The sequence below is a fragment of the Sapajus apella genome, unplaced genomic scaffold (assembly GCF_009761245.1).
Source record: "Sapajus apella isolate SASKATOON/1434 unplaced genomic scaffold, GSC_monkey_1.0 scaffold48, whole genome shotgun sequence".
NCBI classification, from domain to species: Eukaryota; Metazoa; Chordata; class Mammalia; order Primates; family Cebidae; genus Sapajus; species Sapajus apella.
This window is the reverse complement of record NW_022436988.1, coordinates 8,148,353-8,162,557: the sequence shown is the minus strand read 5'-3', so window position 1 is coordinate 8,162,557 and position 14,205 is coordinate 8,148,353. Positions and strand designations below refer to the sequence as shown.

Here is a 14,205-nt window from a genome sequence, read left to right as displayed (position 1 = left end):
TCACAGCAGTTTGGGAGATTGAGGTGGGCAGATCACTTGAGGCCAGGAGTTTGAGACCAGCCTGGCCAACATAGCAAAACCCCATCTCTACTAAAAATACAAAAATTAGCCAGGCGTGGTGGCATGAGCCTGCAGTCCCAACTACTCAGGAGGCTGAGGCAGGGGAATAGCTTGAACCGGGAGGCAGAGATTGCAGTGAGCTGAGATAGCGCCATTGCACTCCAGCCTAGGCAACAGAGCAAGACCCCATCTCAAAAAATAAATAAATAAAATACCCTCACTCTGCTCATCCCCTGCCTGAATGTGTCCGCAGCAGGTGGGGTCCCCACGGCCCACTCCCCCCGGGGGGGACTCACCCAAGGCTGCCCTTGAACACCCTGCAGGACGTTACAGAGGCCCTGGGGAGAGTGTACACACCCTCCAAGTATGACATTGCCCACACACCGCAGACCCAGCAGGCCAGACAGGGACTGCCCAGAGGAGAGCCCGCAGCTCCTCTCTCCGTGTTCAAGGACTTTGTCGCTCGATCAGAATCCTCCATTCAAACTAATGCAGCAATGCAGCAAGGAAGTTTCGCTGCTCCTTCTGGATGACCCACGCTGATGTTCAACCCTCTCTATTCCAAACCCACCAGAGGACACAGAGGGCCTTGGAGCCAACAACACAAACCACAGCTGGAGGCTGGAAATCTGAACTCAAGGTACCGGCAAGGCCACGTTCCCTCTGAAGGCTCCAGGGAAGGGCCCTTCCTTCCTCTTCCGCGGCCCTGGCGGCTCCCAGGAGCCCTTGGCATTCCTTGGCTTGCAGCCGCATGGCTCATCTTGCCTCTGCCTTCACCTGGCCATCTTTCCCCTGTGTCTCTCTCTTCTCATGACACCAGTCATACTGGATTAATGGCCCACCCTACGGCAGTATAACCTCATCTTAATGAATATCTGCAATGACCACATTTCCGAGTAAGGGCACGATCTGAGGGGCTGGCGGTTCAGACTTCAACCTATCTCTGAGGGACACAATTCAACCTATAACAGCATGGTTTACAGTAGAAGTTGAGCACGGGGCACGCCCCCGTCCCCTCTCTCATTCTTCCTCCACTGTCTACCTCCTGCAATGAAAACCAGCATCCAAGTCAGGCACAGTGGCTCACGCTTGTAATCCCAACACGTTGGGAGGCTAAGGTGGGCGGATCACCTGGGGTCAGGAGTTCAAGACCAGCCTGGCCAATGTGGTGAAACCCTGTCTCTACAAAAATTAGCCATTAATGATGGTGGGCACCTGTAAACCCAGCTACTCGGGAGGCTGAGGTGGAAGAATGGCTTGAACCTGGGAAGCAGACATTCAGTGAGCCAAGATCGTACCATTGCACTCCAGCCTGGGCAACAGAGCTCCATCTCGAAAGAAAAGAAAGAAGGAAGGAAGGAAGGGAGGGAGAGAGGGAGGGAGGGAGGGAGGAAGGGAGGGAAAGAAAATTGTATCCCAGGTCGGGTGCAGTGGCTCAGGCTTGTAATCCCAGCACTTTGGACTTTGGGAGGCCAAGGCGGGCATATCGCCTGAGTTTAGCAGTTCGAGACCAGCATAGTGAAACCTTATCTCTACTAAGAATACAAAAATTAGCCAGGTGTGGTGGTGGGTGCCTGTAGTCCCAGCTGCTCCAGAGGCTGAAGCAGGAGAATTGCTTGAAGTTGGGAGGCAGAGGTTGCAGTGAGCTGAGATCCCACCACTGCACTCCAACCTAGGCGACAAAGTGAGACTCCGTCTCCGGGAGCCCACGGCATTAGCAGACCTGGCATTATTTGCAGCAAGAGCCTCTGGCATCCAAATAGCAACCAACACCACGGCTCTGTAGCGGGCTATGCAGCCTCCTCTCCAGTCGGTGGCTCCCTGTTTGAGTCCCGCCCTATGCGCAGCTGAGGTTATAGCATGCCCACCTCCAGAAGAGGTAACACACTTCTTACTCGAGATCAATTCTGTCCCCACTCAGGGCACTTCTCCCAGCTGCCAGAAAATAGCTCCAGCTGATGTCAAAAACATACAGAGCTGGGGGCTGGTACACAAAGTCAGTCCCCACAGGCCTAGGGTGGCCCATAAGCCACGTCTGCCCCTGCTCCTCACCTCCACACCTAAGTTAAGAAGTGCAGGCCGGGCACAGTGGCTCATGCCTGTAATCCCAGCACTTTGGGAGTGTAGGAAGGGGAGGATCACCTGAGGTCGGGAGTCTGAGACCAACTTAGCCAACATGGTGAAACCTCGTCTTTACTAAAAATACAAAAAAAAAGTAGCCGCTTGTGGTGCCGCGCACCTGTAATCCCTGCTACTCAGGAGGCTGAGGCAGGAGAATCGCTTGAACCAGAGAAGCGGAGGTTACAGTGAGGCGAGATCGCACCACTGCACTCCAGGCTGGGCGACAGTGTGAAACTCCGTCAAAAAAAAAAAAAAAAAAAAAAAAAAGGTGCCGGTACTCCTCTGCAGCTCTCCTCTCCCTACACAGCCCTCAAACAGTCCCTCTGTAAAGCACCCGTCCTGTTCCTTGGTAACCTGAAGCTGCTTACAGAATGTGGAGATGGGGGTAATGGAAAGGGCGGCCCAGGTCACAGAGCCCCTGAGCTCTGCTACTGGCAACCCCAGACACACTCCCCACCCTCTGTCACCAGAAGCTGCCTGGTGCCTGGGATATCCTGGCAGCTCTGCTCAAAATGATCCACGACTTCATGAATTCATTTGGCTCCTCCTCCGGGCCAGGGTGAGTGTCACAGGTTAAGAAGGCCCGCCCCGCCTTCAGGAGCCGTCCACTGGGAGATGTGTGCTGCGCTCTCCCCTGGTGGGACGTTCTGGGTACAGCCCAACAGGCCAGGGTGATCCAGGGTCAAAGTCCCCGCACCAGCCAGAGGCCCCAAAGCACCTCAGCTCACTCGTGCTGCAAGGCGACTGTGGGTTGGTTAACAAAACTATGTTCAGATGAGCTCGGGCCGGTGCCTTAGCAGAAGCGGAACTGTCTGGGCGCTATCCGCAGAGGCGCAGCCCAGGGGTCCCCCGGTCCCCGCCTAGCCACCTGGGGACCGCCCACGGCCCGGAGCTCGGGCGCCGCCTGCTGTCGCGCTGCGCAGCGGCTACGGGAACGAGTCCGCAGCAGGCGGGGTCCCCGCCGCCCGCTCCCCCGGGGGCAACCAAGCCCGCGGCTGGAGACCACAGGGGACCGGAAGATGTGGCCCAAGCCCAAAGAGCCGGGCCAGTGTTGCTCGGGAAAGCCGTCCGTCCCTTGGCACCAACCCCGCGGCTCTGCGCGCCCTCGGGGAACAGCCAGCTCCTAGCCGGTGGCGTCCAGGGGGCGGCGGGAAGGAGGGAGGAGCCTGCGGGGTCCTGGTCTAGGGAGGGGAGGAGTGGGCGGGGCGGCTCCTGCGCTCTCGCTCGCCTGCGGGCCGGCCCTGCTCACCTCTCGTCTGGGGACATGACGGGCACGGCAGGCGTCACTGCCACCCGGGATGGCGAGGCTCCCAATCGCTCCCCGCCCTGCAGTTCGAGCTACGACCTCACGGGCAAGGTGGGTGGGCCTTCTCCGTGAGACCCCCGCCCTCCTCGGCGCAAGCCCCTTCCTGGCTGCGTCTGGGTTGGACTCAGCCCTCCCCCCGCGGGTATCTGGGTCTCCCAGAGGTGGGAGGGAGAGAGGGTCAGGACACAGCCCCTGGGGCCGTCCCAAGCCCTAGGGGTCTCTGCTGGTTCGGTGGGGGCGGGGCGCGGAAGATCGCCAGGACTGAGTGATCCCCCCGCCGGCCCCAACTCAGTTCTCTTCTGCCACACTCTGGCCGATTTGAGCCCCCGGGAGCCCATGCTTCTTGGTGAGGGTTAAGCGCACAACTCTCATGGTTGGGAAGCGCTGGGAGCTCAGGCCGGGAAGCCCTGGGAGATGGGGACCTCACGGAGACTCGGAGAGGACGTCCCCTGCTGGCGGAGCAACTGGCGGTAATGCCATTTTCCGAGCTAAGCTCTGAGCTGAGACCTGACATCCAGGTTTGAGGCCTGAGGTCCCCCAGCTGCTCCCCTCCCTTTCCACCCGCTCCAGGAACTGCCTCCCCACCTTCCTCTCTCAATCCGAAGCCCCTCCTCCCAGAAGGAGGTTGCCAGCCGGCCTGCAGCCCACCTGGGAATTCTTCCAACCTGAGAAAGATCTCAGTGGATGGTCTCTCACATCCTGCACTTGACAGAGCTCCTGGGCTGCTCTCTGGGGCTTGCTCCCTCTACAGGAGTGCCCTGTATGGAAGCGGGTGGGGGCAGCAGTGGACACTGGTCTGTCCCTTTCCATCTGTGTCCTTAGAGTGAGCAGGTACCAGAAACTCTGAAAGAATTGCTGAAGGAGCCTAGAGCTTCCACTTCTCTGCAGGGTTAGGGGTGGCATGAGGGCTATCCTGGATTCTGCTGCATGGCCTTGAAGGAGACCTGCCTCTCTCTGTGCCTCGGTTTCCTCCCCAACACCAGGGCTCACCCTTGCTGGAAGCCTCAGCCTCCACCCCAGTGTTTCAGGGGAAGCCACTCAGCAAGTCATCTGCCCAGAGCCGTTGAGATAGGCGTCCTGTGTGGGCTTGTGGCAGGAAATGGGCCCCTGCACCCTCGGGGAAGGGGGAGCTGCTGCTGCCCAGGCCCCAGGCTGAGGGGGACTGCCTGACCTTGTTGCCCTGCAAACCAGCTGGGTTGTTTGCCTAGGAGGTGGCCAGGCTAGGCAGCTGTTTGTGTTTGGTGGAATCACCAAGCTGGGTGGGTAGCTGGCATCGTTTGCTCAAGGCAGCTGTGATCTGTAAAGTACACAAAGAGTGGCCCTCCCCACCTCCTTCCTGCTCCGGGGCTGGAACCCAGGAGCCAGGGAGGAGTGCAGGCTCCAGAGAGCTCCTATCCCCCACCAGGCCATCTGTTCCCAGGCCAAGCAACATTGGCAGGAGAGTTGGTCCCCAGCCTCCCCGGAACTGCCCCAGGGGACTGAGCCCAGGACCCTCTGAGCGGAGCCTGGCAGGCACTCCTTGGACCAGACGGGTGATGGGGGCCACAGGCAGGCAGTTCCCACCCCTGGCCAACTCTTCCCTGGGTGGTTCGCACCACGATGATTGGCCCTAGCCATGACCAGACTCTAGAAAGGCCTCAAAGAAATTATCCCTCCTCCTTCTACCAACTATGGAAACCATGCCACAGAAAGGTTAAGGAATCTTCCTGAAGTCACACAGTAGGCCATTTACAAACCAAGACCCATCCTTCATACCCCTTCTGCTCAGCCGCCCCTGCCTCTCCACCAAAGTTAACTAATCCCAGTACCCCATGCCAACAACAGGAATGCCTTTGGGCTCCTCAGTCAAATTCAGAGCCTCAAAAATAATTCAAACCTAGTCCCCGCTCAACCCATGAAGCCATCTAACCAGCAGTTGGGAAAATCCAGCATTGGGTCTAGACCCCTGTTCTCCAAGACTGGTGAACGACGGGACAAAGGGCTCTTCTCCACCATTCCTTCGTGTCCCTGGAGAAGATGAGCAGAGCCTCACCAGACAGTAATGGAGAGGGCCATACCCCTCCATAGGTTCCCTCCCTGGCACTTCTGCCCCTGCTACCCACAGCAACCCCAGGATGCCGATCTGCAGCCATGCGTCCCACGTGGAAGGTTTCTGCTGAAAGAACTTCTGACTATACATCTCCCCACTTTAGTATAAATTTTAACTTTCCCTAATTCATGCAGTTTTTTTCTTTTTGAGATGGAATTTTCCTCCTGTTGCCCAGGCTGGAGTGCAATGGCGTGATCTCGGCTCACTGCAACCTCCGCCTCCCGATTGCAAGCTATTCTCCCGTCTCAGCCTCCCGACTAGCTGGGATTACAGGAGCATGCCACCATGCTGGTTAATTTTTGTATTTTTAGTAAAGATGGGGTTTCATCATATTGGTCAGGCTGGTCTAGAACTCCTGACCTCAGGGGATCCGCCCACCTCAGCCTCCAAAAGTGCTGGATTATAGACGTGAGCCACTGTGCCCAGCACTTTTTTTTTTTTTTTTTTTTTGAGACAGAGTCTCACCCAGTTACCCAGGCTGGAGTGCAGTGGTGCAATTTCGGCTCACTACAACTTCTGCTTCCTGGGTTCAAGCTATTCTCCTGCCTCAGCCTCCCAAGTAAGTGAGGTTACAGACATGCACCACCACTTCCAGCTAGTTTTTTGTATTTTTAATAGAGACAGGGTTTCGCCATGTTGGCCAGGCTGGTCTAAACTCCTGAGCTCAGGTAATCCGCCCATCTTAGCCTCCAAAGTGCTAGAATTACAGACAAGAGCCACCGCACCCGGCCTTATGCAACCTTTTAATAAACATAAAATGTCATTAGAAACTTCCAAATAAATGTTGCAACCCCCCCCAAAAAAAAAAACCCCAAAAAATAGTCGTTACAGAATATGCAAATGACCATGCCCACCCCCAACAGATCTTGATAGACTCCCTTGGGTGGGAATCCTTGTCCAAGATATTGACACTTCCTTTCCTATCAGTGTAGCCCAGCCCATGCGTGTATTCAGGAATGGACAAGGGATGACATGAGTACACAGAGGGGCGGAATCTCTGCATGATGTGGCTATGGGCAAATGTGGCCAGCATCTAGACTGTGCAAATGTGGTGTTTCTCTGGAGCCACCAAGCACACTTGGGGACCTATTCATGGTGAGGTCTCAACTCAGGCTTCCAGGAACTTGAATGAGGGCAGGAGGGTCAGAGGGAGAGCCTAGGAGGCTGAGCCAAGGAGCTTGGAGAGGAGAAGCAGGGTGAGGGCGGCGGCAGGCTTTCTGGAAGCAAGTGCCCCTTGGTGCGGTCAGCATCCGTGCCAGCACCCACTTCTCTGATCCTCTCCATGTGTCCCTCCTGGAATCCCGGAAGCTCCCTCTGACTCCCTATTAACTGCCTCTGCCCCCACCTCCTAGGTGATGCTTCTGGGAGACTCAGGCGTCGGCAAAACGTGTTTCCTGATCCAGTTCAAAGATGGGGCCTTCCTGTCCGGAGCCTTCATAGCCACTGTCGGCATAGACTTCAGGGTGAGGTGGCTGCAGGCACCTGCTTCCAGCAGCAAGCCAGGGCTGTGGCTCAGGCACAGGGGGTTGCCCTCCCATTGCTCACCCTGGCTCCCAGGGACTCCCGAGGCTCAGGGCTGGAGGGCACACAACCCACTCCCCCAGGACCACAGAAGTGGCCAGATCAAAGTAGACTGGGCAGGGTTGGCTTCTTGCCCAACTACAGGATGCAAGAAAACAAGACTGAGACTTCATGTCCACCTCCATTCCTGGGAGACTTCTCCCAAGCAGGGCAGCCACACACACGGCATAAGCAGAATGTCTTGGCCCTCAGAGCCCCTGCTCCTTGCCCTCCTATCTGCACCCCTTTGGCAAGACCTCAAAAGTCAAGCAGTCTTTCTGGAGTTCCTGGGAAGCACAGCCCTGCTCTGGGGTTTAGTAACTGGGCTTGGCCCAGTGCAGTGGTTCACACTTGTAATCCCAGCACTTCAGGAGGCCAAGGCAGGAGGATCACCTGAGGTCAGGAGTTCAAGACCAGCCTGGTCAACATAGTTAAACACTGTCTCTACTGAAAATACAAAAAAAAAAAAAAAATTCCAGGCATGGTGGCGTGCACCTGTAACCCTAGTTCAAACCAGTAAAAGTAAAACTAGTAAAAAAAAAAAAAAAAAATAAAAACAAAAAAAAAAAAAAAACACCAGGTGCGGTGGTTCAAGCCTGTAATCCCAGCACTTTGGGAGGCTGAGGTGGGTGGATCAAGAGGTCAGAAGTTCAAGGCTAGCCTGGCCAAGACACTGAAACCCCGTCTCTACTAAAAATATAAACATTAGCCGGGCATGGTGGCAGCCATCTGTAATCTCAGCTACTCGGGCGGCTGAGGCAGGGAATTGCTTGAACCCGGGAGGTGGAGGTTGCAGTGAGCCAAGATCGCACCACTGCACTCCAGCCTGGGTGACAGAGTGAGACCCCATCTCCAAAAAAAAAAAAAAAAAGGGTGGGGGGCCCGGGGGGGCTACCCTTTTTTACCAGGGACCCTCCCTCTCACCTTGATGACTCCATCTTACAAATCCTCGTCAGAGATGCTGAGTGCTACACACCCAAAGCATCCAATAGAGAAAAGATCTTACCCTGGCAGGTGGCGCTCTACAGCTTCAAGCAGGCAGAAGGCAAACGCTTCCTTCACTAGAGAATTAGTGGGCAGCTAGAGGAAAGATGCCGCTGCAGATGTAGCCTCGGGTCCCCAGGATGCAGGCAAGCACCCCATCTGCAGGGGCTCAGTCACAGTCCCAGGCCAGGCTCCAGGAGAGGGAGACCAAAGTGAAAAAAAGGGCAGGGCCTCCAGCAGCACCCAGGCCTCCAGCCCTGGGCTGCCTGATCCCTGGAGAGAGCCAGGAAGCTTCTCAGGCTCCTCTTGCCCTGCTGTTATGTGAAGGGCAGACACAGTCCCCAGAAGAGAGGACTCCACAGTGGAGGTGTCAGACAGGGTTCCAGCTACCCTGATGATATGATCCGGCTGGAGATGGTTCTGGGGCTCGCTGCACCCACTCTAGCCCTGGAGAGGGACCAAGGACAGGTTGTCTGCAGAGCTGAAGAGCCACCCGACTCCTGCCCTCCCAGCCTCTGCCTTTTTCTCTTTCAGAACAAGGTGGTGACCGTGGATGGCATGAGGGTGAAGCTGCAGGTGAGACCAGAGGCAGGGGTTAGGGAGGGACGGTGGAGGATCTGCCCTTGCTTCTCACCCTGAACCACAGGAGGCCTGCAGCCCTGCCCTCTGCCTGGGGTAATTTCCTGTGGGGCCCAGGAGAGGAAATGGGTTTTGTTTGTTTGATGTCTGCAGAAAAAGCGGTTCCCAGGCACCCTCTCATCTAAGAAAGGCAACTCAAAATGCCTTCAGTCAAGTTTAGCCTCCATCCGTCTCCTCCCCAGCTGCCTAGGCTTTGTCTGCTCTTAGGAGGTGGGACATCCCCAATCCCTGGGCTGGCGGAGAGGAGATGATTCCGAATGAGCTTGAGAACTCAATAACTGCTACTCTCTAGGTCATCGGATGCTCAGGAGCTCATGAGAACCTAAAGAAGGAAACAGCCCCACCTTCCCACAGACATCCCATACCACAAAGCAGGCCCCCTCCACCCAGGACAGTCCTTGCACCCTGCCTCCTTCTAACCATTTCTCCATCTCTTCCCAGATCTGGGACACCGCTGGGCAGGAACGGTTCCGAAGCGTCACCCATGCTTATTACAGAGATGCTCAGGGTAAGTCCCTTGCACCCTCCATCCCCTACCCCAGCCCCTTGGTAGCACCCGTGCTGCTGCCTAAGTCCCCTCTGTGATCCTCTCCCCCTCCAGCCTTGCTTCTGCTGTATGACATCACCAACAAGGCTTCTTTTGACAACATCAGGGTAGGTCCTCCCTTCCCCAGACTCCCACCCATAAGCAGCCACAGCAAGGTCTACGCAGGCTGAGGCTGATTCCGGCCCTGTGGAATGGGGGTGGAGCGTGGAATCCTGCTGCCTTCTGAAAAACACCTGCTTGTGACTCAGAAGTCATATCTGCTGCTTTATATTTGATGGCCATGTGGGCATGAAAGCCAAGCAGGCGGCTGTGACCTTGTGCCACTTGCATAGCCCTCATTCTGATTCATGAAAGTGTTTCGTGACAAAGTGTTCAGAACGGCCCCCACTCCACCCTGGATAATTATCCACAGAGACCAAGGGGAAAAACCCAACCAGAAAAGTCCACACATACATCCAGGGCAAGTTGCAAGAAAGTGACTCAGTCAGGCAGAGTGAGTGGCTATGTCCTCACAACCAAACTATTATAGAGACAAAAATTTGATAAATTCGAGCACCAATTCGGTGCACAACACTGTATAGGATTCATGAATTCCCTGACCTCAAGGACAGTTTGCTGACAAGCAAACTAGGAGAATAAAACATCTATATAGAAAAAGGATGGAAAATCCACGGCACTCATACTGCCACCTCCAACCCCATGCTTGTGGCAGACATCACTAATCGATCACAGTACTTTTGATCACTGAAACCCTTATGTGGTCTTAGAATCTTCAAGAGGACACACCAAGAAATCACTGGTGACAACCAACTGATTTGTTAGATAAGGTCTCCATACAGCTGGATCTTCCACAGAACTGACAGTTGTACAGCATGAAATGGGGAGGGTGAAGCCATTGTGTGAGCCACAAGGAAGGCCACCCAGGCCTGGACAGGCCAGAACAAAGGTACAGATGAGAGACTCCACAGGGCATCATGTTGAAGGTAGTCAGTAACTGGGGATAGTCAAACCGGGCAGAAGAAGGAAGGGGCGGCAGGAGGAGAATGCCAGTCTCAGCATGCCTCTCCCACAGGCCTGGCTCACTGAGATTCATGAGTATGCCCAGAGGGATGTGGTGATCATGCTGCTAGGCAACAAGGTGAGTGGCTCCGGGGCAGGGTCAGCCCAGCCCTGCACTTCCTCAGCCCTGGCCAGCCTCATAACCACCCAAGAACAGTTGTCTAGGCATCCTTCCTGAAAAGGACTCTGCAGGCTGCAGCTCGGAGATCAGACATATCTGGAGGTTTCTGCCCAGCCCACCTGCCCTCTTTAAAGCTCTGGAAAGTCCAACTTGTTGCCTGAGAAAGCAAGGGATGCCCAGTTCTCAGCCCCCTCACAGAGAAGAGTGAACAGGGTCCTAGGTCAGGGGCTAAGACTGCAAAGAGTTAGCCCCAACTGCTGTCCCCTTCCAAGATTGGGTCACCACACCCTTTACCAAAGGTGAGATCCCAAAGCTGGTAGCAAATTGGGCAGAAACCCTGGCCCCAAGCCAATCTCACCTGCCCGCAGTGCCTTGAGCCACCAGCAGAGGGCAGGCAGTGCCTATGCCTGGGGCAAAATACGGTCCGGCTGGGGCGGAGGCCTTCTTCCCCAGAGTGACCCATTTGGGCTTGACAGGCGGATATGAGCAGCGAAAGAGTGATCCGTTCGGAGGACGGAGAGACCCTGGCCAGGGTAAGTGGCTGTCTGTGGGACAGGGTGAAGGGTGGGGGCAGCCTGAGGCTGGCCCTGAGGACACACTCTCCCGGGCAGGAGTACGGAGTTCCCTTCCTGGAGACCAGCGCCAAGACGGGCATGAACGTGGAGTTAGCCTTTCTGGCCATCGCCAAGTGAGAGCTGAGCAGGGAAGGGAACTGTGTAGGGCAGGGCGGCACCCTCCAGGAATCCAGCAGGGCCCCGCCCCTGGACACACCTGCATTCTGCAGGCTGAGGTCCATTTGCTCCAGACCATGGGGAGGGGGGAGGGGGCTGCTCAGCTCCTCAACCCAGCCGGGCCCAGCCCCGCCTATTGCCTCTTCTTCAAGGGAGCTGAAATACCGGGCGGGGCAGTCAGCGGATGAGCCCAGCTTCCAGATCCGAGACTATGTGGAGTCCCAGAAGAAGCGCTCCAGCTGCTGTTCCTTCGTGTGAATCCCAAGGGGCAGAGAGGAGGCTCCGGAGGTCCAGGGGATGCAGCCATCCCCGCAGGCCTGGCTTATTCCGAGCGCCTGAGCCAATTGGGCGAAAGATGGAGGACCCAGTGCACAGCCCGTTCCTGCCAGGGAGCAGTACTCCAGCTCCTGCTTGAGTTCCTGCGGTCTCCCCATCCACGGGGAGGGTAAAACACTTAGCTTTTATTTTAATAGTACATAATTTAGTACCAAAAAAAACCACCTGGATGCCCAGAAAACCAAGGCTGGGACCTGGTGCCCCTTTTGCTTTCTAGGACTTGTGGGGCTGGGCCTCCCTCCTAGACATAACAAAGGTGGTGATGTTACGTCCCCAGCTCCGCCCCAGGGGACACAGATGCACTTTGGGGGTGAGGGCAGGTGATGACTCCACCTCACCCTCAGTTCAGCTGGGGAGAGGCTGAGCTGACCGCAGCCTTCACTGGCTCCTGCTCTCCAGGAGCTTATCTGTGCCCCATCCCCCAAATACGTGAGCCTTTGTGCTGTGAGGGAGACCAAAGCCTCAGAGACGTTAAGAGATACGGGAGATAGGAGGGGGAAGCCAAAGAGCAGAGACTAGGGTCTGGCTGGCGACCTCTGGCCTTACTAACACCCCCCTGGAGGCGTGCCCCCTTTCTCCAGCACACAAGCACATTGGGGTACCTGGAAATACTGGTTCCAGGCTCCTGTTCTCTGGACCTCAGATCCTGGGGAAGCCCCTCTCCGCTGAACCCCTGGCTTAGCTACCTTTCTGCCTGTGCCCCTAAAAACCTCAGGTCAGAACTAGGAAAAGACTTTCTGCTTTTTATTTTTTTGAGATGGAGTCTTGCTCTGTCACCAAGGCTGGGGTGCAGTGGTGCAATCTCTGCCCACTGCAACCTCTGTCCCCTGGAGCTCAAGCGATCCTTCCATCTCAGCCTCCCAAGTAGCTGGGATTACTGGTGTGCACCACAACGCCTGGCTGATTTTTGTATTTTTTGTAGACACAGGGTTTTGCCATGTTGCTTAGGCTAGTCTTGAACTCCTGAGCTCAAGGGACCTGCCAGCCTAGGGTGGGATTACAGGCAGGAGCCACCACGCCCAGCCTAGATGTTTCTTCTTATCCCAATCCTTTGGCAGGCATGCAGCTCCACAGGCGATTTCTTCAAACAGCCGAAATGTTTAGCTTTCCTGAGTTAAGAGCCAGATAAGGAGAAATCCCTTTCCTAGGTTTGGAATGTGTTGTGAACAAAGAGGAATCCCTGGCTCCTGGAGCTGGTGGGAGATGAGACTCAGCAAACCCCACTGACATTCATCCCTTTAAACCCAAGCTCTGCCTCCTCCCTGACCACCCATGCCTTTTTTTTTTTTTTTTTTTTGGAGACTTGTCTCATTCTGCTGCCCAGGCTGGAGTGCAGTGGCGCCATCTCAGCTCCCGGGTTCAAGTGATTTTCCTGCCTCAGTCTCCCAAGTAGCTGGGACTACAGGCACATGCCACCACACCTGGCTAATTTTTTGTATTTTAGTAGAGATGGGGTTTCACCGTGTTGCCCAGGCTGGTCTCAAACTCCTGAGCTCAGGCAATCCGCCCACCTCAGCCTCCCAAAGTACTAGGATTACAGGCGTGAGCCACCATACCTGGCCACCTTTTTTTTAACTTCTCAAACAGATACCAGGGCCTAAACCGCTTTACCTCCCCTCCTACTGAGTCAGGTTAGGGGGTGGGAGGTCACCCATGAACGAATTAAACCAATGCAGTATGTGTAAAACAAGTCCATGTGGGTACGTCTGGGGTAGAGAGAGAGGTAGCAAGGAGTTCCTGTGGCCTCCTTGGTCACATGTCTCCCAAAGCTTTGACCCCTGCCATTGGAAGTGGACAGGAGACACGAGGTCATGACCTACAGGCACCTTTTCTGCAGCTCTGTAGGCCTGGGGAGGGGGAGACAGGGAGGAAGAAGCATGTGCTGCACATTTCTGAGGCTACTGCATTTGCTTTCAAGGCAGAAATCTTGCTCTGAGCAGTCAGCGGCTCCAGTTTGGGCCCGATAAGGAAGTTCTCCGTGGCCTTTCCCAGGCACAGCAGGGAGGAGCCTGACATTGCCAGTCTCTTCTGGGGCCCAAGACAGGTTGCAGGAGATCCAATCACCTAGACAGCTCTGGGCCTCTTGCATTTGAGTTTTTCAGAATTAAATTGCAGTATTTTGGAAAGCACATCCTGTCCACTGTTTCTTTGAAGTGAGTGTGGGAGGGGTGTCCAGTTAATGGAATTGTCATTCACTGCCAAAATCATTCCATACTCCTTCCTCAGTGTCTGTCCTGAGGGTCAGCTCCCCCTTAACAAACTGTCCCCCTACCTCTGTGACCAGCCTCTCTTTGGCAAGAGGGAGCTAGAAGGCTAATCTTACAGTCCTAATCATTTTTCTTTCTCTGTTGAAAAAAAAAAACCAAGGCTCTGTTCCCTGTGGAGTGTACCCAGAGGTTGATTACCTGAGTCTGTTCTGCCTCTCTCCATCCCACCTCCCTAGCCAAACGCTGACACCAAAGCCCACGCCGTTGCCCTAGGTGTCCTGTCTTCAGTGAGTTGCCCCTCGAGGTCCCAGGCTCTCCACCGAGCCCGCACCTCTGCACCTTCCCAAGCAGGGATCAGAACCTGCACTCCTGTATGCGAGTCCTGGGACAGTGCAAAGTGGATTAGGGTTAGGGTTAGGGTTCCCACTGGATTAGGGTTAGGGTT

General features: G+C 55.4%; 2 protein-coding genes across 19 annotated transcripts in view; one reads left to right on the top strand and one right to left on the bottom strand.

The window, feature by feature from the left end:
- Positions 1 to 8,660, bottom strand: part of CD300LF (CD300 molecule like family member f) — a 42,381-nt gene extending 33,721 nt beyond the window's left edge. For 4 of the 8 annotated variants that reach the window (XM_032241797.1, XM_032241799.1, XM_032241800.1 and 1 more), the window contains exon 1: positions 8,143 to 8,659. The gene's annotated coding sequence lies outside the window, so the exon portion shown is untranslated. Of the gene's footprint in view, positions 1 to 8,142 lie in introns of all 8 variants that reach the window. The other 4 variants (XM_032241803.1, XM_032241804.1, XM_032241802.1 and 1 more) reach the window with 2 other exon arrangements.
- The window catches only part of RAB37 (RAB37, member RAS oncogene family), a 70,598-nt gene extending 57,878 nt beyond the window's left edge, over positions 1 to 12,720 (top strand). Inside the window, exons 1-9 of one of the 11 annotated variants that reach the window (XM_032241812.1) lie at positions 3,359 to 3,538; positions 6,929 to 7,039; positions 8,655 to 8,696; positions 9,201 to 9,267; positions 9,361 to 9,413; positions 10,379 to 10,444; positions 10,963 to 11,019; positions 11,098 to 11,174; positions 11,370 to 12,720. In XM_032241812.1, the coding sequence (XP_032097703.1) occupies positions 3,446 to 3,538; positions 6,929 to 7,039; positions 8,655 to 8,696; positions 9,201 to 9,267; positions 9,361 to 9,413; positions 10,379 to 10,444; positions 10,963 to 11,019; positions 11,098 to 11,174; positions 11,370 to 11,475 (672 nt within the window). In that variant the 5' untranslated portion in view covers positions 3,359 to 3,445 and the 3' untranslated portion in view covers positions 11,476 to 12,720. Of the gene's footprint in view, positions 1 to 2,453; positions 3,539 to 3,667; positions 3,958 to 6,928; positions 7,040 to 8,654; positions 8,697 to 9,200; positions 9,268 to 9,360; positions 9,414 to 10,378; positions 10,445 to 10,962; positions 11,175 to 11,369 lie in introns of those variants that run through there. The other 10 variants (XM_032241808.1, XM_032241809.1, XM_032241816.1 and 7 more) reach the window with 10 other exon arrangements.
- Positions 12,721 to 14,205: the final 1,485 nt, after the last annotated feature.